Genomic DNA, 25,195 nt, shown 5'->3' with positions numbered 1-25,195 from the left:
TCACCAACCACTAGATGGAGATGATGCTCTGATCACTTCTAAATTGAAATTGCTTGTTTATCCAACTTCAGGAAATGATGATCAACTGCAGCAAACCTCAAAAGGTCAGAAATGAGTCAGATGTAAACCTTGCTTCATTTGTTTAACTGAGGGTTTGCAGCAGGCTCATTCTAACCTAGAAATCAGAGCAAATGTTTGTATTTCTATACCTCCAGTCTGCATTTGGACAGGACCAAATGTTTCCGTTTGACCCAACCTTCAGGTGATGGTCCACTGTCAGCAGGCTCAGAGGAATCTGCCCCACACTGAGCTTAAATACCAATCCCTGTGCTTTCTCCAAATCCTGGCGGAAATGCTTTCCTCAGCACACACACACCTCTGCACGTAGGATCGGTCACAGTGTGTGTGGTCCCTACAGTACTCCACCTTTAGCAGGAGAAGGCAGCTACGGGTCGGGCCCAGTGTCTGGAACAAGTCTGGACTCAGAGCGCACTCTGGGACACAAAGGAGTGATCTGTCTGGGAATGAAGAGAAACTAGGAATACATGACAGGGAATCACTTCTGCTTTGTGGAGCTGCAGATACTTCGTATGGACACACATTCCAGATTACCTGAGTTTAGAATCTTGATTGTGAAACACCTGGAGCGCCGCCCAGATGAAGACACTGTGCAATCATTGTGGCCGTGTTAACAGTTTTCTCTCAGCTACGCTCAAATTCTGTTCTTGTTGCCTTTCTGGGAGTCAGGCTTTCCCATGTGACCTGATAGTGTAAACATAATCCTGAATAGTGCAGCTGACTTTTCCAGTAATACACAGGTCAGGAGTTATCAACAACCACTCTTCTTTCTTCTTATAGAGCTGTACGATTATATTATATATATATATATATATATATATATATATATATATATATATATATATATATATATATTTATTGTTTAGAGCTTATTCATACTGTGAATGTTGAAACAGAACACAACACATAATTTAATCTGAATTATACTACCAGTTTAAAATGCAAGCCCCTCCCCCCCATCCATAGAGTTCCCTCTGAAGCCTGTAGTGTAATACCTCCAACCATCAGGTCCCTGCACACAGCTCAGAGCATTTAGGTGGCCGGTCGGTCTGTCTGTCTGTCGGTGGAAATGAAGGGACATTGTTGCTACGTCATGCAGTAATAGAACGGGATTGAGGGGGTCAGCACAGAGAGACAGAGGCTCCCCTGGCGAAGCAGAAGGAGGTGTTGGTGGGACAGTCAGTTGTGGTGGGTGAGGCCTGCTCTGCTCGGCTCTAGCTGTCTGTCTGGGGCTCTGCAGTATCTGACGGGGAGCTGGCCTCCTCTGGGGCATCATCTGTGCTGGTGCTTGTGGAAACCTGAGTGGGGATGGCGTAGAGCGAGGTGGCCCCCTGGTGCTCTGAGTTGGAAGCGGCCTCCGCGTTGCTCTCGTCTTCCTCGGGCTCTGAGGCGGCGGTGAGATGCAGGGAGCCGGGGAGTTTGACTGGGCAGAACGCAGAGCCCGTTGGGATGAAGTTGACTTTGTTTTTGTCGGGGCAGGAGAAGTGGGGGGCCGACGCCGACTGCCTGGAGCTGCAGAGGAACAACCACAGTGACTGAGAGGGGAAGATTCAGGGAGAAGCAGAAAGGAGCTGAGTACAAGTGTTAAGCAGGCTGCACCTCATCTCCTCAAAGGCTTTAATCTTCTCACAGCCCTCTGGGGGCTCGCGCTTGAACATGTAGCTGTTGTTGGGTTTGGGTGAGGAAGCGAACTTTGGGAGTGGTGAGCTGCTTCCACTGTCTGAACAAACAAACAGGATTTTATAAATCACTCATGGTCCGAGCTGATCAGCATCCTACATAGTCTACATATTTCAAACACAGCTGGGAACATCTGCATCACAGTCAGGATCAATTCAGCGTATCCATGCTTCCTATATATAGTTATTATGTCCAAATAATAATATTTCCAAACGAGAGAAATTTCTAGAGTGTTAACTATCTAAATATGGAACAAAAATAACTGGGAGAAAGTAAGTGATAGATGACTGTCAGATGGATGCAGCTTGTAGTCAAAGACATGGTAAGGAAGTGTAGAAACACATATTTTTCTATAATCTACTTTCTTTTTCCATACCTTTTCCACACAAGGAAGGAAGTATTTCCCTCTTTCAGACAACCTAAGAACCCGGTATTGCCTTGAATCATTACACCTGAAAGAAAAATCCTGACCAGCAAACGCCCTTAAACCACACAAAAACATCATCTTGGCACTTCCTTTTTCTGCCTGCAGAAAAAAAACAACTAATCATTGTATCTGTAGCTTTCAGGCTAAAACATTTTACTTATTTTTTGATTATCGAGTCCACAAAAAGACAGTAAAAGCCTTCAGCTGATCCAAAATGCTGCAGCAAGTTCTGAATTAAAAAGAGAAATCATATTGCTCCTATTGTGGCTTCCAGTTAAATCAAGAATAGAATTTAAAATTCTCCTTCTAACGTATAAAGCCCTTAATAATTAAGCTCCATCATATATCAGAGCTCTGATTACCCCGTATGTTCCTAACAGAGCACTTCGCTCTCAGACTGCAGGTCTGCTGGTGGTTCCTAGAGTCTCTAAAAGTAGAATGGGAGGCAGATCTTTCAAACCGAAATTGATTTGAAACCAGCCTTGTTCTATTTAATTAGGCTATCTTCATCTCATATTAAAATATTTTCAATTATCTAAAGCGGAAGAAACCCGTTTCCCAGCTCTGCATGCATATTAGGACTTAGAAATAAAACGGCGTGCCTTTTGTAGCAATTCAAGCAGTTCTTTCTAGATCTTCTAATAAACACGTAACTACTGCCATGATCATCATCATTTTTTTAATCACACCGAGCAGTCCTGAACTGACTGCTGAAAGCCCGAGCTGTGCTTGCTGACACTCCTGACCTTTATCCCGCTCATAGAGCAGGTCCTCTGTGGAGTAGGGACTGCCATCATGCGATCCTGGAGGGCAGGCAGGTGAGGGACACGGTGACAGGCTGGAGCAGCTGCTGGATCGCCCGGGGGCTGAAGGAGTCTGCGTGTCCACGCTGCGAGAACTGCTGCTGCGCTGCTGGGGAGGGAAGGGTGCCCGACGTCCATCGGGAACCTCCAGAGACTGCAGCGTGCCAGAGGGACGGACACAGAATGAGAATAAGGTCTGAGACCAAACAAGCCAGCGGACAGATGTCGCGCCCAACGGGGAAGCACCTTCAGCTCCTCCTTGTCTCCGTTGTCTTTGATGAAGACTTTCTCCAGCTCATGGTTGATGCCCTCCATGCTGCTCGGCACCCTGGAGATGGAGGGCTTTGGCACTGTGATGTTGGACAGCGGCATCTGGGCCGACTTCGACATGGAAAACTGCTGCAGCAAAAAGAAAGACACACTTCCTTAAAACGGTTGGGTTTTAGAGACGATTACGCTCCTACTGCCGTCTCAGCCAAACGTCAGCTGTCAGACTGATGGCCTCGATGTTGTCAGGCCCATATAAGGCCTAGGAGGAGCCAGCACCGTTGCTAAATGTCAGTGAGATACCCGCAACATCTAATGGTTGCCATTCTTTACAGCCAGGAGAATCCACAGCTCGGGTGGGAGTACGAGTGGACGGGTCATTATAGAAATTTGGCAAACAGAAAGGCCCAGTAGACCCTGTTTGCAGTTTGATGATGGAAGCATCATACTTGAAGATATTTTTCTTCAACAAGGACAGAGGAGCAGGTCAGACTTGATGAGAAGATGGATGAAGCCAAGTCCAGGAGAATCCTGGAAGAAAACCTGTTAGAGCCTGCAGAACTGGGCTGGAGGTCTACCTTCCAGCAGCAGAACAACCCTGAGCATGGAGCCACAGCTACAAGAGAACTGTCAAAGTACCGACCAAAATCCAACGTAAGAAAACATGAAAACTCTTCATCCGATCTGATTAAAATCAGGCTTCTGTACAAGACACCTCAAGCTTTTACCCTACAACAGCTATAATCCCAGATAAACATGGTTGCATAGAGTACTGGAGGTGAATACAAGAGCACAGCACACCAGGTTTTGATAGTAGAAAATAAAGAGATTTAAAGCCAGGGATATTTTTTCTTACATGGATGGAAAGCGTCATGAAATAAAATCTGTCTGGTTCGGTTCTCCTCTAGGATGGGTATGCCACATCCAGGTTAGTAAATGCACTGAAACAGTCATGTGGCTGCCTGTACCAGCTACAGAACCTCCCAAAGCTTGACCCAACACCTCACTTCAGCCTTGTTTCTTCTCAGGACATTATTCCAGGTTTGGACTCAGGAAGCCTGTAGAACTCGCTCTGAAACCTGATTATTGGCTCCATGTCCCTGGCCATGGAGCCATCTAGCCTCCAAACATCAGTGAAATGTCTTCTAGATGACACAACTATATTCTAACACCATAAAAACAGATCTAACCATGAATGACTATAGTCTGAGCATTAATTTATGGCAAGCAGATTTAAACCGCTCTGCTAAAAAATGAGAAGCATTGTTACATTAGCATTTCCCCCCATTCTACATTGCGCTGATACAATGACATGCACAATGCCAAATGCAGTCAGTCTTTTAGTTTTTAGTGTTGACAAAATAGAAGAGAACAGGTGAACCGAACCCAAAAGACTGACCCAGTGGATTCTGCAAACCATTTCTACCTCCCTTCACTGATGCCTTTCACCTTTTGTTCATTTCAGTATATGCCGCATTAGACTTGTGTCACTGTATGCTTGTATTTTCTTCCTGCACAATGGACAGAGTGGCGCGGCACACAAGAAGAATGAAGCAGAGCTGCAGGTGTAGGTGCAGATACCTGGATGTGGCTGGCGGCTGTGCGGCTGTGGCTGTCGGTGCTGGGCAGGAAGGAAGCTGCTCTTACGCTGAGGGAGGAAGGCTCCTCTTTTCCTCTGGAGCCTCCTTCTCGTTTCCTGGATTGAAGCTGCTGATCTTTGCAGGCGGAGGGAATCTAAAGAGAAATATCTGACCAGGGGGGGAGAAACTGAATCAGATGTTTGGACACGTTTCCTCAGCAGTTTATTTCCCGCTGATTTAGCAGCGGTCACCTGAAAAACATCTAGTTATTCAGTGATTTACTGCACGGAATACACTGTCAGGAGAGAAACCACCCATTATTAAAATATTTGCTTTTTTTGGTATGAAAACCTTGAAACCTTTGGTATACAGGTGAAACCCTGTATTTATATAGTGTATAAAAACCTGTGACCTTTTCTTTAGTCAGACATGCAATCAGACTAAACCTTTCCTGTTTAGGTCAGTTAGGATTAAGAAGTGATAAAATCCAGATTTATGACTTTTTAAAACTTCAAAGTCAGAAGTTTCTATAGACTACTATTGCTAGTGCAGTGCAGGTGGTGGGAGACAGAAGGACTAATAGACCAGTTCACGCGTGACTTTAGCGCTACATCCGGGTCCCACGGGTAGGCAGAAACAGTACTGTTCTCGTCTACTATCATTACAAAACGGGTGATTTAGAGCGTGCTTTTAGTTAGTTTATTTTTGGAATCTAAACAATGCCTACGACTTGTTGTGCTCCCGGTTGCACACAGAGGCATTCCAAATCGTCGGATGTACGTTTCTGTCGTTTACCGAAGGAGGAAGGACGAAGAAAGAAATGGATATTTTCAATGAAAAGAGCGCAGGCAGACAATCGCAATGGACTGTGGGAGCCATCATACCACGACAGAATTTGCAGTCTACACTTCATCTCCGGTAAATACAACTTAATTCTGCTCTAGTCATTGTTCTACTTAAATAGCGGCGGAGGGGAGGTGGCGATCGCTACACGGGGCTGGGAGAAGCGGAGTCGATGCTCTGCAGCAGCAGCACGCCGCATCATTTTAGTTTTCTTCGTGCAATCATTGTGCAATAATGTTCACCAGACAGCGGCTGCATTACGCCCCTGTTCTATGTCCCGATATAAAATAATTGTAGCCGTCCAGTGGCTTTCGTGCTCTCTTGTCTGTACTGGCCTGGCGTGTTTATAAGACAGCTGTATGTCGCGGTACAGAACACCTGGCCAGCATTTCACAGACTCGCTCCGTCCCTTCAGGCTTTTGCTGTGTGGATCTGGTAATCTGAAACCATCAACCATCAACTTACTCTTAAAACGATCTTCTATCTAAAGAAGAAAAATACGTGGAGAACTCGTCGGTTTCTCTGTTTGCGTCCGCCATTGTGTTCACCTTTTGCCTACCAGTCAGGCGCGCATGCACGAAAAACTCGCATCAAAACAATAACAATGAACTGGCCTATAACATCACTGTTGGTTAGACAGTGTGTCCCCCATAAATGAAGCAGTTGCAGAGCTCCTTCAGTGACAGAGTGCTGCCTCCTAAATGCACAAAGGAGTGCCATCATAGATTATTCCTCCCTGCTGCTGTAAGACTTTACAACCATCACAGCCACAACTTGGTTGAATGAGTGCATACACCTCTAAACTAATACTCTGATTTAATTTCAGCATTCAGTCTCGGCCTTTGATACGACTCCATTAGCAAAAATAAACTTTGTTTTCTACTTTGTTTCATTAAACCCTTGGATGTTTAACTTATTCCTGAGCAGCTAAAAAGGAAAGAATTCCCAATAAATGTTTTTAGTCACCTAAATAAAACAAAAATGGCCTCAGAGTGGTTTCAACTTGGCCTACGACGCAGAAAGTTTAGACACCACTGGTTTATAGTGTCTGTTGATGCTGTTTTAAAGTAAGGTCTGTCTCTCCCAGCAACATGATCTTGGTCTCTAAGTTTAACAACTGGAACCGCTATGAGATCAAATAATCAACTAATACCACTGCTACCGGTGTTGGTGCTCTGTCCCTTTCTGCTGATCAACACCAGTAAACCACTCTGCCAGCTCTGTTCCTCCCCTCCAGCTCAGTATCATGCATGGACACATGGACTGGGTTGTTTGGTAGGCCTGCATCGCTTCTTTTGCTGCAGGAGGCGAAGAAGCTCTGGCACAGCTTGCCATAAATTGCAGTGGCTCAGGCCACTGAGAGGAGGGTAAGTGAATACTCAGGAGTGAGCCGGTGTTATCTGGCCCCTCCTTGTTGCTACCGAGGATCAGGGAACTGTAGCCGAGCCAGACTGTGGGGCTGGGCTGAATGCAGTGCCGTGCATTTCTACTTACCTGTTTCGTATGCTTTTAAAGCAAAGTTGAACCAAAGCCAAATTCCTTGTTGTATGAAGCATCTGGGCGATTAAAACTGACTCTGCTATACTGTCGGAAGCTCAACCTTTCGTTCCAGGAACAGTTCCGGTGTCGTTATTTCTGTGAGGAAGCGTTTCTAGGTCGTGCTTCGTCAAGCCTTGCTCAGGATCATTGAGCCTCAGCTCTTTGTCACATCTGTAGATGCCCTACTCAGGAAAAACTTTTTAATGTCTTGTGACTAGGGTAGTCAAAAATATCCATACTCTGACACTCAAATGCTGCATCCGGATACAATACTAATTTGGCATGGTATTGATACTAAATATTTCAGCATACTAGGCAAACAAAGAAGGTTGTTATTTACACTGTGGAAAAAAAGCTTGTTTCTAACAACTTCTCATGCAGCTAAATCCATGGTATGTTCTTCCTTCAAGGATTATTTCTGGATTATTTGCACATAAAAATACCTCTTAAAATATTTTCAAATTGTGTTATATTTGGGTTAGTTTTGCATTTATTTGCACACTTATTTAACTAGCATCTGTGACTCTGTTGAGAAAGCATGTTCCGTGCCGAGATCGAAAAAGGTGAGTTTTTCATGCCGTTTAGTTTTTGGTAATGTTTTATCCCAGTGGTATCAAAAATCCTGTGTATCGATATCAAGTTAAAATTTTTGTATTGTGACAACCCTAGTGACTGGCTGTTGTTCACATATGCTGACCATGTTAAACAGCTGGTACCAGGGCAGTGTTAGGAGACAGCAGAACTCAGAGCCTTGCAACAAGGCTAACACTGGAATAACAAGGTTAACAAGGAAAACAGACTCAGAAAGGAGCTCAAAGTCAATTTTTTATCTTTACCTATTTGTACATACACTCAGCTGTTAACATTTCATCATGTCTACTTTCACTTTGCACCTGTAAACACATCCAGGTGTCTATATAGTGAACTTCCAGGAGAAATAAACAAAATCACACTTTTCAGTATTCTTGATGTATTGTGACCAAAGAACCAGAGAAAGGCTCAAATCTCACTTGTATCATATTTTCTTCCGCATTTCATATTAGGCCTTTGTGGTTCTAATTTAATTTTTACAATTTCTTTCCAGAATCAGAGATTCTGATCGCTGATCCGATAAGAAGAAAGTTTTAGATGGTGTTTAGGAAGTTCTGTCATATTTGTGTCTACCTGCCCCTCTTGATCAGCTTTAAAAGCCACTAAACACAAACTTAAAATTCACCACATTTTATTCTAATCATGACTGTTGGTGTTTGACAGCAGCTCTTATTTTCAGAATCAGCTGTGACTATGTTTAGGCTTTAGTGCTGTTAAGATATCTCAGGTCTCTAGAGCTTACGATATTAAACACTGGTATTTCCTGTTAAAGAGAAGCTGGTGCTACATAGTGCTCTGGAATTGATGTAACTCAACAGCTCTCTCATCCACCCCTCATACTCCTGAGCAGGGTGGGTGGCTCTTCATTTCTCAAGCTCAAGGTCCTGTACAAGAGGCCTGGGAGCTTAAGGGTTTTCCTCAGGATCTTAGTTGTTCCTGAGATTGTGCTCTTCTGGACTGAGATGTCTGATGTTTCTCCAGGTATCTGTTTGAGCCACCTCTCCAGAGTGGGGTTAATACTGTTGTCTTCACCTTCCAGGCCCTTTCTAGTTCCTCCCAGAGCCCTTGGTATTTCTCCAGTTTCTCATGCTCTTTTTCCTGATTTCCATAGAAGGATATTAATTAGTTTCAACGTCCCCACAGGTAATAGTGTAATATTATTGAGGACAAATAAATAAAATAAGCTAAAACCCTCCCAAATTATATTCAATATACTAAAATAAATTTGCTTCACTGAAGAAAGATTGATCATTTAATGAACACAGAAAGGTCTGATTTTTTGGCAAGACAAAAGTTTTGTCGTCTACAGAGAGTAATGTGAAAATTTAACAAATCATTTATTTCAAATACTACAATGTGTTGCGTAACATCGGTAAATTAAGTAATGGTAATGTGAGATCCATAATTAATATCTTGTATGACTTCCATGAGCTTGAAGGACTGCATCCATGCGGTTCGACAATGATTTGTACAATTTATCGATGAAGTCATCAGGAATAGCAAAGAAAGCAGTCTTACATGCCTCCCAAAGTTCATCAAGATTCTTTGGTTTTGTCTTCCATGCTTCCTCTTTCATTCTTCCTCTTTCATTCTACCCCAGACGTGCTCTATGATGTTCATGTCTGGTGACTGGGCTGGCCAGTCCTGGAGCACCTTGACCTTCTTCGCCTTGAGGAACTTTGACGTAGAGATGGAAGTATGCGCTGGAAGACCATTCTGCTGCAACATTTGACCCCTTTTGTGGTTGGGAATGTAAAAGGTAGCTAATACTTCTTGATATTTTAGGCTATTGATATTGTCTACCACCCTGCAAATCTCTCGCACACCCCATACTGACAGTAACTCCAGACCACAATTTTACTGCCACCAAACTTAACTGTTTTCTGGGTGAATCTCAGATCCATGCGGGCTCCTGTAGGTCCCCTGCAATATTTGCGGCGGCTGTGATGTAATTCAACCGAAGAGTTGTCTGAGAAATCCACCTTCTGCCACTTTTCCAGCATCCATCCTTTTAGTAGGCTGTGGGCCTTGGCAAATGCAACACGGTTTTTTAATTGCCTTTTGTTTAATGCTGGTTTCTGGGCACTAATTCGACCATGGAGGCCATTTCGAGACAGAATTCTACAAGCTGTTCTGGTTTACATGGGGACTTGAGGTGACCAAGCCTGGTTGAGCTCTGCTGCAGTGGAAAAGGGGCTGGCTTTGGATTTTTGAGCCAACAAATGGTCCTCCCGAGCAGTTGTCTTGCGGTGTCTGCGGGACCTGGGCTAGTCATAAACATCTCCAGTCTCTTCAACTCTTTTTCTTATTCTTTGTACTTGACACAGACACATTGAAGGCGTCAGCCACCTCAGCAGTGGTTCTGGTCTTCAACCTCTTGATAATCAATGCTTTGGTCTCAGGGTGAATCTTAGGCATGTTGTCAGAGTTGTAGTTGATGTGAAGGTCTGGTGTGTTGGGGTTGTTTTTATACACACCCACTAATTGATTGATCAATTACTGATCACAGGTGAGGCTGTAATCTAGCATTGGGTGCATCATATGACATGGCAACAAAACTTTTGTCTTGCCAAAATCAGACCTTTCTGTGTTCATTAAATGTAATGGTAATTTAGTTTTTTGACAATAAAGGGCATTAAAATAGGTGAGATATTCAATGAAAAATGGACATCTTCTTTAATGGAGAATGTTATCTAGAACACTAGGTACCAGCCATGTTCTTTTGCTTCAATGTTATAGCTACATCAAGCCTAAATGGATCTCTTGAACATGCAAAAGTGATGATCATCAAGGATATTACAGCGCTTGATCTATATAAATGATATCCAATAGCCGATACCTGGATCGGATATTGGTTTTGATATTGACTAGTTAGCTGGATCGGATATCAAATAAATGAAGCTGATCCAGCACTCCAATCCAGTCATTTCATTCTTTTTTATTATCACACAGCAATACAGTAACAGCAATCTAGTCATTCTATGCACAGCAGCTAGTAATGAGCAAACACAGAGTAACATGTAACAAGCACCTGACCGAGCCAAATCTGCTATTTGGAAACATTTCAAACTTGATACGGCAACAAGTCTGACTGCAACATGCAATATGTGCAATGTGAAAATTGCGAGGGGTGGTGATAGCATTGGTAAATTCAACACCACAAACTTAAATAAGCACCTCCACTATGCTAAAGAACACGCAAACCTTTTTTTAACAATGTTTATGTCAAGCCGGATGTCTTTAATCACATAGCAAGGTATATGGTTCATTCATTTAACAATAATATCGGATAGTATCGGCCGATAAGCTCAGCCCAGGTATCGTATTGTATTATAAAAAAACGGATCGGTGCATCTCTAGATATAATACATTCTTTAAAAGTTGAAACTGTAAAAAGGTGGGGGAGTAGATTGCTCAGAATTGGATAAGTAAAATTGTTAGAAACACCTAACCTGACTCTCACCAGATGGATGTAGTTCTGCGAGCTCCACACAAGTGTGTAGTTCTTGAATGATTCATTCAAAAGAACAAATCATTTGAGAGAACGAACTGAACCGAATTCAGTTCATTAACGGATTCGTACATTTCTCATTACAGTTGAGAAGGAGGTCAGCGCACATCTCGGTCGGGATGGGAACTTCCGTGTTCTGTTGCGCTCGTGACTCTGAACATTCACTCCCCAGAGTGATTCATTCTACAGTGTCCTCTTGCAGGGGATATGTTGTCATGCCACAGGAAATGATATCTGTTTCACTAAACTAACAATCACGAGTCAAGCCAGATGAAAACAAATGCACGCACACACACACACACACACACACACACACACACACACACACACACACACACACACACACACACACACACACACACACACACACCTGTCGCCCCAGTCTCCCTCATCTTAACAGAGACAGAGCAATGAAACCGCAGACAAAGGAGACAGGAGAAGAACGAGGAATAGCAGGGAAGAGAAGAAAGATTATATAATACTTGATAATGATAATGATTTTATGGGATTCTTCATAAATAAAATTGATGCCATTAAAAATAAAATAATTGGCATCCTCCCAAACATGATTACCTCGTCCTCAGTAAGTGAGGCAGCATTGGAGGAATCCTTAGAACCTGCGCAGTGTCTGAACTGTTTAGAAGCAGTAGAGCTTTCTGAGCTATCTAAAATTTTAGCTTCATCTAAACCTTCTACCTGTATGTTAGACCCAATCCCAACCAAGTTGTTTAAGGACATATTCCCTTTGATCAGTGGCACTATTTTAGACATGATTAATCTATCCTTAGTAAATGGATATGTACCACAGGTTTTGAAAGTAGCTGTTATTAAACCTTTACTTAAGAAACCTTCTCTTGATCAAGATGAGTTAGTAAATTACAGACCTATATCTAATCTTCTTTTCTTATCTAAAATTCTTGAGAAAGTAGTTGCTAATCAACTTTGTGAACATTTACAAAGTAATGACCTACTTGAGGAGTTTCAGTCAGGCTTCAGAGCTCATCATAGCACTGAAACAGCTCTGGTGAAGGTCACTAATGATATTCTCATGGCCTCAGATAATGGACTTGTGTCTATACTTGTCCTGTTAGATCTCAGTGCTGCGTTTGATACAGTTGATCACAATATTCTCCTACAAAGACTTGAACATACTGTAGGGATTAAGGGGAAAGCATTAGGCTGGTTTAAATCTTATCTGTCAGACAGATTCCAATTTGTTCATGTTAATAATAAATCTTCCTCAAACTCTAGGGTCACCTGTGGAGTACCACAGGGTTCAGTCCTTGGACCAATTCTCTTTACTATATATATGCTTCCGATAGGCAAAATTATCAGACAGCATGGGATTAATTTCCACTGTTATGCTGATGATACTCAGCTATATTTATCCATAAATCCTGATGAATCCAATCAATTACTTCGACTGCAGTCATGTCTTGATGACATCAAAAGCTGGATGACTTTAAATTTCCTGCATCTAAATTCTGACAAGACCGAAGTTTTAATCTTTGGGCCAGAGTCCTCAAAAAATAAACTTCTTAACCAATCACTTAATCTGGATGACATTAACCTGGCCTCTGGTAATAAAGTAAAAAATCTTGGTGTTATTTTTGACCAAGACATGTCATTTAAATCCCATATTAAACAGGTTTCCAGAGTTTCCTTTTTTCACCTCCGGAATATCGCCAAAATTAGAAACATTCTGTCCAGGAGTGATGCTGAAAAACTGGTCCATGCATTTGTTACTTCAAGGCTGGACTATTGTAATTCTTTACTATCAGGAAGTCCACAAAATGCAGTTCAAAGCCTTCAGCTGATCCAAAATGCTGCAGCAAGAGTTCTGATGAAAATCAACAAGAGGGATCATATTTCTCCAATTTTAGCTTCCCTTCATTGGCTTCCTGTTAAATCAAGAATAGAATTTAAAATTCTTCTTCTAACGTATAAAGCCCTTAATAATCAAGCTCCATCATATATCAGAGCTCTGATTACCCCGTATGTTCCTAACAGAGCACTTCGCTCTCAGACTGCAGGTCTGCTGGTGGTTCCTAGAGTCTCTAAAAGTAGAATGGGAGGCAGATCCTTTAGCTATCAGGCTCCTCTCCTGTGGAACCAACTCCCAGTTTTGGTCCGTGAGGCAGACACCCTGTCTACTTTTAAGACTAGGCTTAAAACTTTTCTTTTTGACAAAAATTATAACTAGTGACTCATGTTACTCTCAGCTACCTTTATAGTTTTACTGCTATAGGCTTAGGTTACTGGAGTATATCAGGATCTAATTTTCTCACTATATTGAGTTCTACTGTTCTTCAATTATGCATTATGTGTTGTCATTTCTGCTTTAACTTTCTGTTCTCTCTCTTTTCTCTTCATAGTAGGTACACCTGGTCTGGCGTTCTGTTAACTGTGACATCATCCAGAGAAGACGGCTCACCTGCTACTACCATCTAATGTAGAACAGATTACTAGATCAATGTGTGCTTCTGTGCTTTTTTGTTTCTCTTGTTGTGTCTCTGTTCTGTCTTCTGTAACCCCAGTCGGTCGAGGCAGATGACCGTTCATACTGAGCCCGGTTCTGCCGGAGGTTTTTTTTTCCCGTTAATGGGTGGTTTTTCTTCCCACTGTCGCTTCATGCTTGCTCAGTATGAGGGATTGCAGCAAAGCCATGTACAATGCAGATGACTCTTCCTGTGGCTCTACGGTTCCCCAGGAGAGAATGCTGCTTGTCGGGACTTTGATGCAATCAACTGGTTTCCTTATATAGGAAATTTTTGACCAATCTGTATAATCTGACCCAATCTGTATAATATGATTGAACTTGACTTTGTAAAGTGCCTTGAGATGACATGTTTCATGATTTGGCGCTATATAAATAAAATTGAATTGAATTGAATTAATACATATGTGGTTGTATCACAATATCTATTTCTTTGTTTAGTTACTTGATTTTCTTTTATATTTGTTTTCTTTTTTATATTCTGAATGTAGACAGAGTTTCAAATCTGTATGTTGACATTTCTTATTCTTTAGTTAATATTTGATTTTCCACTAAACATCAACAAGACATTTGTTTTACTTTAGTGGCATTAAAGATAATATTTAATTAATATAAAACTGTAGAGTATTTATAGTTTTTCTCATTTTGCTTTTTTAGTTTTCCCACTTTAAACATTTATTGTTTTCATTTGAGTCCAACAAAACTAATTTAAAAACCAGACATTTAGTCACACTAAATTTAAGTTCTTTCACTTGCTGGAAATTCGTGTTCATTCACATCAAAATTCATAAGCAGTTATTGGCAGCAACAGCGCCACCACTTCCCTCACAGTATTAGTTACTAAGTCACTCACTCCTATATTGCGTTAATCAGTATAGCTTATCCTGAGATTCTCGACTCTCCTGGACACGTCTAGTACAGCACTGATTCAGTGATAAACAGGCTTATCAAATCAACTGAAGAAAATAAAAGTGTTGTACTGACAAGACAAATATCCCCAGAGGCTCTTCAATCATTTAAAAGTGAATTATGCAAAGATAACTGGGATGAAGTTTGTGTGGATAATGTGAATAAGGCTTATGAAACATTTCTAAAAATCGTCACCACTTTTTGCGCTAAACATTGTCCTGTAGTCTTTAAAGTAAAAAAATGATAAATTATCTGAAAAGCCTTGGTTAACCCAAGGTATTTGGAATTCTTGTAAGGAAAAGAATAAATTATACAAAGACTTTCTGAAAAAAAAAGGACAAAAGAGGCTGAGTGTATACAAAATATACAGGAATAGATTAACAAGCATTATAATATCAAGTAAAGTATTTTTTTTCAATATTGCCCTGAAAACAATTAAAATATTAAAAATATGTGGAATATTTTTAATAAATTAATAAAAAATGTAAATCAGACTGCTGACATTCCATCTCAATTTTTAACAAAAGAGAAATGACTCTACAACTAAAGAAACTGCAAATCAATTTTATGATTATTTTATTTATATAGGACCAAACTTGGCTAAAGGAATAGCAAACTCCACCCAAGAGGATGAACTTTTAAGAAAAATACATAATTTAGATAAGACAATATTTCTTCAAGCTACTGAGGAAAGTGAAATCCTTATAATTGTAAGGATTTCTGTTGTGGTCAGAATCTAGGAACATAGATATTGTTGAAAAACAATTAATCATGCAAAAGAAATGGTTTTACTCAAATAAACTAAATTATTTTTTTTTGGTAATTGAGACATTGATTAAATTTTATTGACATACGGGTGAATGAAATCAAGTTCCTTGGAATAATTATACAAAATAAACTTAGTAGGAAACCTCTCAAATTATATTAAGTCAAAGTTATTTAAAACATTAGCAATAATATCAAAAGCTAAAGATTTCTTGAATGAAAAAACAAAAAATTCTATTCAGGGTTTCTGCTACATGTATTTGATGGTGGCGTACCACCACACCAAAATAAAAGCCCCCACACCTTCAGAATTAATTAAAAAAATTATTAAACAATGTAAAACATATAATATAGCATAGCTACTGTATATTTGCACACTTATTCTAATTCTAAGAGTTTCAAATTAATTTAAATATCATGAATTGTTAAAATTTACTTTATTTTGAAAAACCAACCAGATTGATTGGTGCTTTCACGTGAAGTCGCAAGTCGCCAGTAGAAAAATGTAGGTAGATTTGTCGCTAGTCACTTTTTGAAAAAAAGTCACTAGAATACGGTGACCAGGCGTCACAGTCCCCATTTTGGATGACCTGTCCGCAGCAAAAGCTGTTCCCGGAAATGTCCCCGATTTCAGTGCATCATGATGGATTAAAAAAGTTCATCACAACAAGAGGTATTTACACGGCCCTGCCGGTGTCCCAACTTAGTAGAAGAGCTGAGCCGAACGCCATTTACCCACCCTGCCAGCGTCAATATGCTTCAAAGTCTGCCTATTTGCACTGTGATCCAGGGACCACTTTACCTTTCAAACTCCTCTATTCTCCTCCAGTTCGGTTTTCTCCACCTTTATTTCTCCATTTTATGTCAGCAGTTTTGTCAAATCCAAAACTTTATACAAGCAGGCAATCCCAGAACAATGCTGAGAGGTGACTGCAGATTAATATCAAATAGATAAAGTAGTAAATTGGCTGGTGAGTATGAATAAATAACCAAATCAAAATAATGATGATGTAAATTAGAGATCGACGGACACGGGCTTTTTAAGGCCGATACTGATTGTTTTAACATCAGGCAAATTGATATCCGATACGTGGGGCCGATTTTTTTTGGCCGATTCTTTTAACCGATATTGCTTTTTTCTTCTTCCATTTACAAGATAAACATTAATCATAACAAATGTAACACATGTGTTAAGTTAAACAATTATTATTTTTTTTTTTAAAAGCATAGCATAGCACAAGTTGCACAAGTTTTTAGAGAAGTTTCCCCCCGTCTGGCCAGAAGTTGAGATGACACCAGTGTTGTGTATGGGAGAAGAGGAAAATCATGCATGTCTTCTGAGGTAAGAAAGCTATAAATATTGAAGTTAGTCCAAGTTCACTTGCTAATGCATCAATGGTGATGGAGGCTCAACAAAGTAGCCAGGTGAGTGAGAGTACACCGTGTCACACCCACACCCAGGGAACAGGACCCTGATCACTCTCTCATGGACTGACTATTGAGGCAACTGAATTAAACAGAGGTAGACTCATTTAACATGTCAAGCATGTATGAGAAAGAAAGAAAGAAAAAAAATTCAAACGTGCACAATGCTTCTTTTAAAAACCCATAAGCATTGCACTTGTGTCCCGGAGGTTCTGGGTTCAACTCCCACAAACTGCCACTCTGGGTCCTTGAGCAAGACCCTTAACCCCATATTGCTACCAGGGCACCGCCCACTGCTGGGTTAAACGCACAGAACAAATTTCACTGCTCTCTGAACTCTTTGAAGGGGACAGAGCTTGGTGACGGAGTGTTTCCTGGCACTGCGTTTCTGATTGGTTGGGAGGATGCAATGACTAATATTAACCTACATAGTTGCATAAGGCAGCAAAACCTTTATTCTATTGAACTTTTAATTGATAGATATGGCCTGTGATGATAGATATATGTCTATCGATTGATATATATTGTTATTGAATTATCGTCCAGCCCTATGTGAACGATCTGGATCTTGGTGTTTTTCTTACACCCAGTCATCAATCAAACAACTTTCCTGAGGTGGGTTTGTACTATAAACCAATGACAGCTCTTAAAAGACAGCATCACACCTAGCAATGGCGTCAACCACACCTCCTCACTAAGATAAGAATTTCTTTTTAATTTTTTTTACTCAGAGTCGCTCTCAGCAACTATCTCAATCACTCTGAAGCTAAGACTCCTAGGTAGGAATATTCAGGCTAAGATTAGAGCTCTCTGAGAGGACTCAGAGTCTTTGTGAACAGTGCAGGCACTGGTTTTCTAAATCTTAGATTTAATGTTTTAAATTAAAAGAGATTCTAACAGTTGAAGTAGGTCTAAGGACAGGCAGTTCAGGTTTCCATTCCAAACCTACAGCGATGCCTCATTATGGCCAGCTAGATGGCCTGCAGGCTGTATTTGATGATAGTTCTGTCAGTGACTTGTGATTATCTGATAGATCAGTGAAAATCTTAATCTGCTTTGAGCAACATTAAAGTTCCACTGGAAGTCTTATCTACAGGTGTTTTTCTAAAATGAATAAGCTGTGATAAGATTGATGTAATTCGGTAAAGAAATGGGAAAATAACCGTTGCTCTGTTCAAATCCCTTTTTCACTGAACTTTCTGGCATCATATGTTTGGAAAAGAGTTGTGAAGGGAACTGGGTGGTTACTGGAAAATGAACCAGCATCGACTTTTCTTCAGTTCAAAGGAAATGATTGTCAACAGTCCTTTAAGGAACGACACACCACGATAATAAAGGTCCTCTCATCTTATAGGAGACGGCTACGTTTGTCTCTACGTGACGATGGTCCCCGCTGTACAGGCTGGATGTGATGTGGGCTCTGCTCACCTGGGGACATGAATCTTTCAAACACACATGGGTGCGATGGAGCCAGCGGCCTGGGAGGTGAGGCCCACCAGTAGTGTTCTGAAGGGGATAGCACCAGGTGCTACGTTGTTCCTTTACCTGCAAAGATAACAGAAAACAGCAGAGCAGAATTAGCCTGGCGTCAGCCACCAGAAACCTTATTTTCTGCCGTTTAAGTTTTACTCGTAACGTCACACTGGGAACAGCGCCAATCAATGAGCTCATTCCTACTACAGGACATAAACTGGAGTTTTATCCTAAGAACGGACCTACCGAGCTGAGGGTTCATAAACTGAGACATCCAGAACTTCTAAAATCACTCTCTATTGATGGCAGAAGAATTTGCACTGATTCAATAGGCACTTACATGAAAACAAGAAAATCTTTACACAAAGGAAAAACCCTAAAGAAAAAAAATACATTATACTTCTCCAATAATGGTTAGCCAGGTCAGACTCTAGGTCATATTTGTTATTCCGGGGTTCTAGGAGTCTGAAATGTTTCTATCAGGTTTATCACCGGGGCTGGCCAGTACTCCATGACTGTTAATTGATTGGTCTCTATAACTCCCCTTAGATGAGTGTGTGATGGTGAAATGCGTGCAGAATAATTCAGTCCAGGTTGGTCAGCAGTGTCAATCTGAATGGTCCTGTGTGTGTTTTCCTGTGACGGAGTCTCAGCATCACCCAGGACGTAGCCCGCTTCTCACACAATTACTGCCGTTGTCAAGAAGAGAACAGCCGGGTATCATTTGTCATCCCTTGTCATCATGTAAATACCATTAAACTGGTTTTGGCTTAATTCCTATATTTTAACAACAAATGAATCAGAGGGGTAAAAAAGTGGCCCTTAACGTGAACGGTGTGGCCCCTGTTGGAATCATGATATGAAAGAATGTAAGGGCATTCCTGATTTGTTCTTTTATTAGCAAGGTGCACTAATATATAGTCTTCCAATGATGTGACCCAGATTCGCTTTTGTGTTACAAAGTCAACAAACCAGCATTTTCCATAGAAACGGGTCATGTGACAAGGCCCGTCTGTCCAGCGCCACCTTGTATCGATTCGCCTTGGAGAGATGCTCTTCTCAATAAAGACGTGTCTATGGAAAAGATAAGGTGTTGCCTTAAACCTGAAGAAGCTGAGTAGTGATGATGATGATGATGATAATAATAATGATAATAATAATAAATGCATCAGTATGCTTTCTGGCAAACCCACAGAGATAAGGACAAAAGAGTAGCAGGGAAATCTGAGGAGCGGTACCTTTCTGGAGAGTTACAAAGAAGTGGAAGACATAAACAGGGAAATTATGGTCTGCTGTGTCTGATAACTGAGCATAACTTCAAATGTTTGTAGTTTCAAGATATTTTAACACATTTAAACCAAAAGCTGATGACTGCCCTAGCCCACTGTGTTCAAGTAACCAGCTGCTGTGAATATGCAGTGTCTCCCAGATATTAAGGCCTTCATTTTTCTTTATTTGTACAGTGTTCTTATTGAATTATCAGATTGTTTTTCTTTTTAAATGCAGTACTTTGGCCAACGGCAGTTGTTCTTAGATGTGCTATATCAATGAATTTGATTTGAAACATCAATGCGGCTTCTGTACAAAGCCACCAGAGGATCTGACTTGATATTTGACACCATGGCTGGTGATGATTTTAATTTTCTTTAAAGCCTACAAGTACACTACTATCGCACGACGCCGCAATCCTCGCGTGATCTGAGTCCAGCCACGCAGCGGCGCTCTGCACTGAATCACTCCCGGTGGAATAGGGTGTCCAGCACAACTTCCACATTCAGTGGAAAGACGGACAAGAGTAAATCAGGTCTCTGGGTTCGTCAATATGTTGACCAGTTAATGTCGTCTACGTAACTGCCGATTTAATAAAACAAAAATTAACCTGTTAAACTGCAGTGCTAAATGTGATTCGGGTTCAACTAAATGTTGTGCTGGTCATTCATCCGATATCTGATCCAGCTAACTAATCAATATCGGAGCCGATATCCGATCCAGGTATCGGATCGGTGCAGCTCTAGATGTCTCTGTTCTGAAATGTTTGATATCCTCCAGCCAACATTTTTTAAGAGGTACTGTTAATGTAAGTTTGGTCATTGTAGTGATGCTTAAATGTTGTCTAGAGTGCACTGCTGCACAGTCTAACTGTACAACTGGCCTCAATGTTTGATTATTTAACTATAGACGTAGCATAATAATTGCAGTAGGTTGTGGAAGTTCAACACAACATAGTTGATTCTATTTTTCTATTTGTCCAGACAAAGTTTTACTTTGTCAAGTTATTTTTGAAAAATGTTTAATTACTACGGAAAACATTGTTTACCAGACACTGTTTATGTTCAATAAATTCATGTTATCAAAGTTAGTTTCAATCAAATTTCAATCAAAATGATTAGAATGCTATAATCAAGCAGCCCTAGTGGAGAGTACAATCTCTTCTGCTGTAGTGAAAAGAAGGATGCTTCATAAACAGAAGAACAGATTCAGCAACCCAGAGCTCAGACCAATAGATTCATCGCATTTATGTGACAAAGCTATGGTTGTCTGTAGATAAATGATATTAATTAATGAGGCTGGGTTTAAAAAAAAACAAAAAAAACAGTCAATTGATTTGAATTGATTTTCCTTGAATGGCCTGATATCGATTAATGAAACCTTTTAAATCCATCCTTTTAAAACATTTTTAACCCCAAATGCCATGTGACTTCTCACATGACGCAAGACCTCAGCACTTTGCGGGTAGCGTGACATTGTTTGACAGAATGGTGAAAACGCCAAGCGACCAGTTGCAGGTGATTAACGGGAAAGATTCATCTTGTTTGTGCTCGGTGTGAACGGACCTTTACACTGTGCGATTTTAGCGATCTTATACAACTATTCCATGACGCTGCACGAGGTGACATTTTGGTATAACATCAAGTTTGATGTGTGCACCTTGCCAGATCAGCGTTTAGTACTAAACCACTTACGATGCACGACAATAAGCAACTTCATCAGCGTCGGCCTCATCAGGTTCTGCCATCCATCTACAGCACTGGCTGGATTTAATAGAAACGATCTAAGCCAGCTGTTCAGCCGCATGCGCTACTCTCCCATCCCAAATCCATCCAAAAGCACAATCAAATAAGTAATAAATTAAAGAGTTCTTTGGATAAATCAGTTTAATTAAATGTCAATATCCTTTCATAAATAATGTAATAAAAACATTCTGCAAAATGTTCTGGTTCGGCACACCAATGCCACTGCCTGTTATTCATAAGCCATGGTCTTCCATGGCTTATGAATAACAGGGCTTCCACAATTAGAGGACAGTAATGAGAGCTGTCGCCGGGTTGCGACTGGTGTGCAATCCCACGTGCACACAGCTGGAGACGCACCTGTTCACAGCCCTCAGTGCTCTGTGGGGCCGTGTGTTTGCTACGACAAACTTGTCTGGTCAGAGCAAACAGGGCAGGCTGTCCCTGACGAGAAAGACAAAACTTGTTCATTTTTTTTTCTTTATTTGTGGGGCAGCAGGCTGCATAACCTGTGGAGCCTCTCCTATGGTAACGGCTGTGGTTGGACACAGCTCGTAGCAGCTGCCACACCGTCACATATTCTTTCTAAATATCTGACACTGCCAGATATTGATCGCAGGTTATCTTTTTAGGAATGCGTGTGTGTAGAAGGGGCCATAATTTATCATTACCCGCGATGGTGTTGTTTTTTTAACAAATATATTTCCTATACCAGCTAAATGTCCCTCTTCTACATGGCGTGAGATCTATCAAAAAAAAAAAAAGCTATCATGACAACCATTTTTTTTCCACAGACCACATAGACCAATGTTACTGCATCACAGCGATGATGTAATGAACAAATGCAGGTAATCCAGTCATCATTATCACAGTCAGCAATAACACATGTGGACTTCAGTTTGGTTGCACCAAAACGGTCCTCAAGAAGAAGAGCTTTGTCACTTAAGGATGATGAGAGGGGCCCAGAATGCCTGCCACACTTCCACTGTGTTCCATTGGCAAGCTCAAATTCGGAAAACGTCAGCCGCTTTGCAACTTAGAAAACTGGAGGTATTTTTACCAAATCTGACCTCAACATCGAGTAAAACGCGATGTGTGCGTACCACACAGTGATATCCGCTGCTGTTTCCTGTCGCCGATAAGGGTTGGCTTCTGTTTAAATCGGGGGCACATGTGAAACGCTGCAACATCTTTTATAACTGTGTGCCGCTGCAGTGCACGAATGCCTAAAACGACAGGAAATGTCAGGTGATATACACACTTATTGTCAAATGGCAATAAACGCAGCACATGCCACCGGTTTCCAAAGTTGCAAAGAACATATGCTTTAGTCAGGTCTGATGGTTGTGATGTCGTTTTTCAGAATCACTTCAAACGTATTAGAGCAATTTGGGTCTAAAACAGCAACAGCAACAAACAAACAGGCATGTATGTTACAGCAATAAAACCAAGATGGTACAGATGCAAAGTCCATTGCATATGGCAGCATTCACATCCTGATCAGCAGGAGGGCTGAGTAAGAAAAGGTGTCAGCCAGGACCCTTGCTGCGCTGCTTTCTAAATCATACAAGGGTCACTGTAGCCTTTGACATGTGCATGATGTAACCAGGATTCTGGATCATATTCTACTGTGTGTTTTCAGAGCCTGGCCTGATTGCGCAGAAGGCTCTGTTTTTTTTTTTTTTTTTCTCCGGAACTGCTAGGCCAAAATGTTACCACAGGAGCCACAAACCTATCGGCTGGCGGCCAGCTATCACGAATATAAGGGCTGTGCGTGTTTTAAACCAGGAAAACAGCCTTAATGGCACACAGTATGGACATTTGCTCGGTAGGCACTGCTCACTACGAGAATCCGCCTTATTATCCATGTAGATCTGAGGCTTGTTTATGGACGACAGTAGCTGCATCATCACGTCAGACGCAACCATAACCAGCAGTCTCTCCCTCACCAAGGGCAGCTTGTTGTTATGCTCTTCTAGTAACTACTGGAACACATATTGTTACATTTATTCGTTGCATTCATTCGGTAACCCGCACGGCTGGGGGGGGGGAAGAAAACCACCATACCCAATAAGCTGTGTGAAAATAAAGACAGAAATCAAAACAAATAAAATGAGAGAATGACGGCTGCAAATCAAGCCGAGGCGTAGGCTCGGCCTCGGTGTTTTTAGCATCAAGCATCAGCTCCTGATGCGTTCTGACCTAATTAGACAGCTAGTCGGCTAGCCTAGCGCGTGCGAAACCCAACCACAGGTAGAGGGCTTCGGCCGGCCCAATCTAGCTTGAAAATGTCCACGATTCTAAGTTATCGGTCATAGAAGGAACATTTATTTGACATTTCGTATCATTATATCGTCTATGTATAACGAGTAATGGCCCCCTTTACAATTCGGCGTCAATGTTATCCACATAGCGTCAAGTGCAAGCATGAAAATGTGGTGTTTTTCGCTGCTTCGCAGTTCAGCTCATTAGCCCGACGCACCAAAACACAACGTGGCGCTTGCTGGAGAATGGGGGGGAAATAGCCTGAAGTTTTAATTTATTGATATATTAAGGGAAGCGGTGGAGCATACATACGACGAACGTTAGATTGTGGCCTAAATCACATTGTCATTTGTTGTGTTTTGTTTCACAAACAGATCATTGCAACCATTTGCTGTCCAAAGCCTCCAATAACTGTGTTTTTAAGCTAGACTGGCGTAGGAGTCGCTGTGGAAAACAGAACCGTCCTTAGCATACCAGCGTAGCATCTAAGCGTTACATGGGTGGCTTTTAAATGACATGGTCGAATATTAAAGAACGAAGCTACCTCTGTAGAGACGTGGCCAGGTAAGGAGCTCTGTCATCCAGCCTCCCGTCCGAGCCGCTTCCACTCGGGTTGGCGGGACTCGAGCAGCGGGATGTAATCGGTCCGGTCCAAGGCTTCGGGGAGGAGGAGGAAGCACAGCAGGTTGGCCTGTGATGATTGTGATGATCAACACAGGCTGATACGACACCGTAGCGCCGTGGAGGTGTCGCTACTAAAGCAATGGTGGGAGGCTGGAAAGGTTCCGCTGCGCTGATCACCTGCTGGGATGAGCTGTCAGTCCATCCACATTCAGTTCTTCCTAAATGTTTGAGCATAAGTAATGGTAACACTGCAGGATTCTGTTGAATGATACACAAATGAACAGTTGAGTCTTCAGTATACCTTCGGGTGCTATCAGAAGTTTTCAACCACTCATCATAATCACGAATATCGCATTCATTTAGTATTTTTTTAAATAATGGATTCGAATGGTTACGTTTCCAGGGTTGCAGTTTATAGCCTACTTAATTGATTCATTAATTGGAGCGGCTTTGATGTTCCTTCTGTATTTTCACACAAAATGATACACCCCTACTCAACTGTCCTCAGTTTTATTAAATGTCAAAAGAAAGTTGCACCACTATCGCATTGTTTTTGCACCCATCATCAACATTCTGCCATGATTCTGGCGGGATATATTTGATATTTGACTACGCTTCTTTGCTTGGCAGAATGTGTAGAGTTAATTTACCGTGCCACCCAGTAATTTGCGATTAATTGGGATTCTATGAGACAGATCAGCACAAAGGTGTGCCTAATTGTGAAGTGAATGAGTAGCATTGGTGAGCATCACTAATTTCCTTCCTTTTTTACTATTACAGCTGAAAAAACTGCTGTGCCACCAACTGCTTTCAGAACGCACCTAAATAGCAAAGTTCAACCGTTTATCGTTTAATCTGGGTTATAAGGCAAACTGTTCTGTTTCTGGCCTCAGAACTTTACAAACAT

General features: G+C 41.4%; 1 protein-coding gene across 2 annotated transcripts; it reads right to left on the bottom strand.

The window, feature by feature from the left end:
• Positions 1-902: 902 nt before the first annotated feature.
• glcci1a (glucocorticoid induced 1a) lies at positions 903-24,505 on the bottom strand. Of its 2 annotated transcripts, none has more exons than XM_021310448.2 (7): positions 24,209-24,505; positions 18,344-18,460; positions 4,837-5,003; positions 3,235-3,384; positions 2,932-3,142; positions 1,678-1,798; positions 903-1,590 (listed from the first exon to the last, which is right to left on the bottom strand). In XM_021310448.2, the coding sequence occupies exons 4-7, from the start codon at positions 3,376-3,378 to the stop codon at positions 1,293-1,295; spliced, it is 774 nt and encodes a 257-aa protein (XP_021166123.1). In that variant the 5' UTR covers positions 3,379-3,384; positions 4,837-5,003; positions 18,344-18,460; positions 24,209-24,505; the 3' UTR covers positions 903-1,292. The 2 variants fall into 2 exon arrangements, with proteins under 2 accessions (XP_021166123.1, XP_012707708.1); XM_012852254.3 differs by having other exon boundaries at positions 3,235-3,387; positions 24,209-24,504.
• Positions 24,506-25,195: the final 690 nt, after the last annotated feature.

The sequence above is a fragment of the Fundulus heteroclitus genome, chromosome 13, assembly GCF_011125445.2.
Source record: "Fundulus heteroclitus isolate FHET01 chromosome 13, MU-UCD_Fhet_4.1, whole genome shotgun sequence".
Lineage (NCBI taxonomy): Eukaryota > Metazoa > Chordata > Actinopteri > Cyprinodontiformes > Fundulidae > Fundulus > Fundulus heteroclitus.
This window is presented reverse-complemented; position numbering and strand designations above follow the sequence as displayed.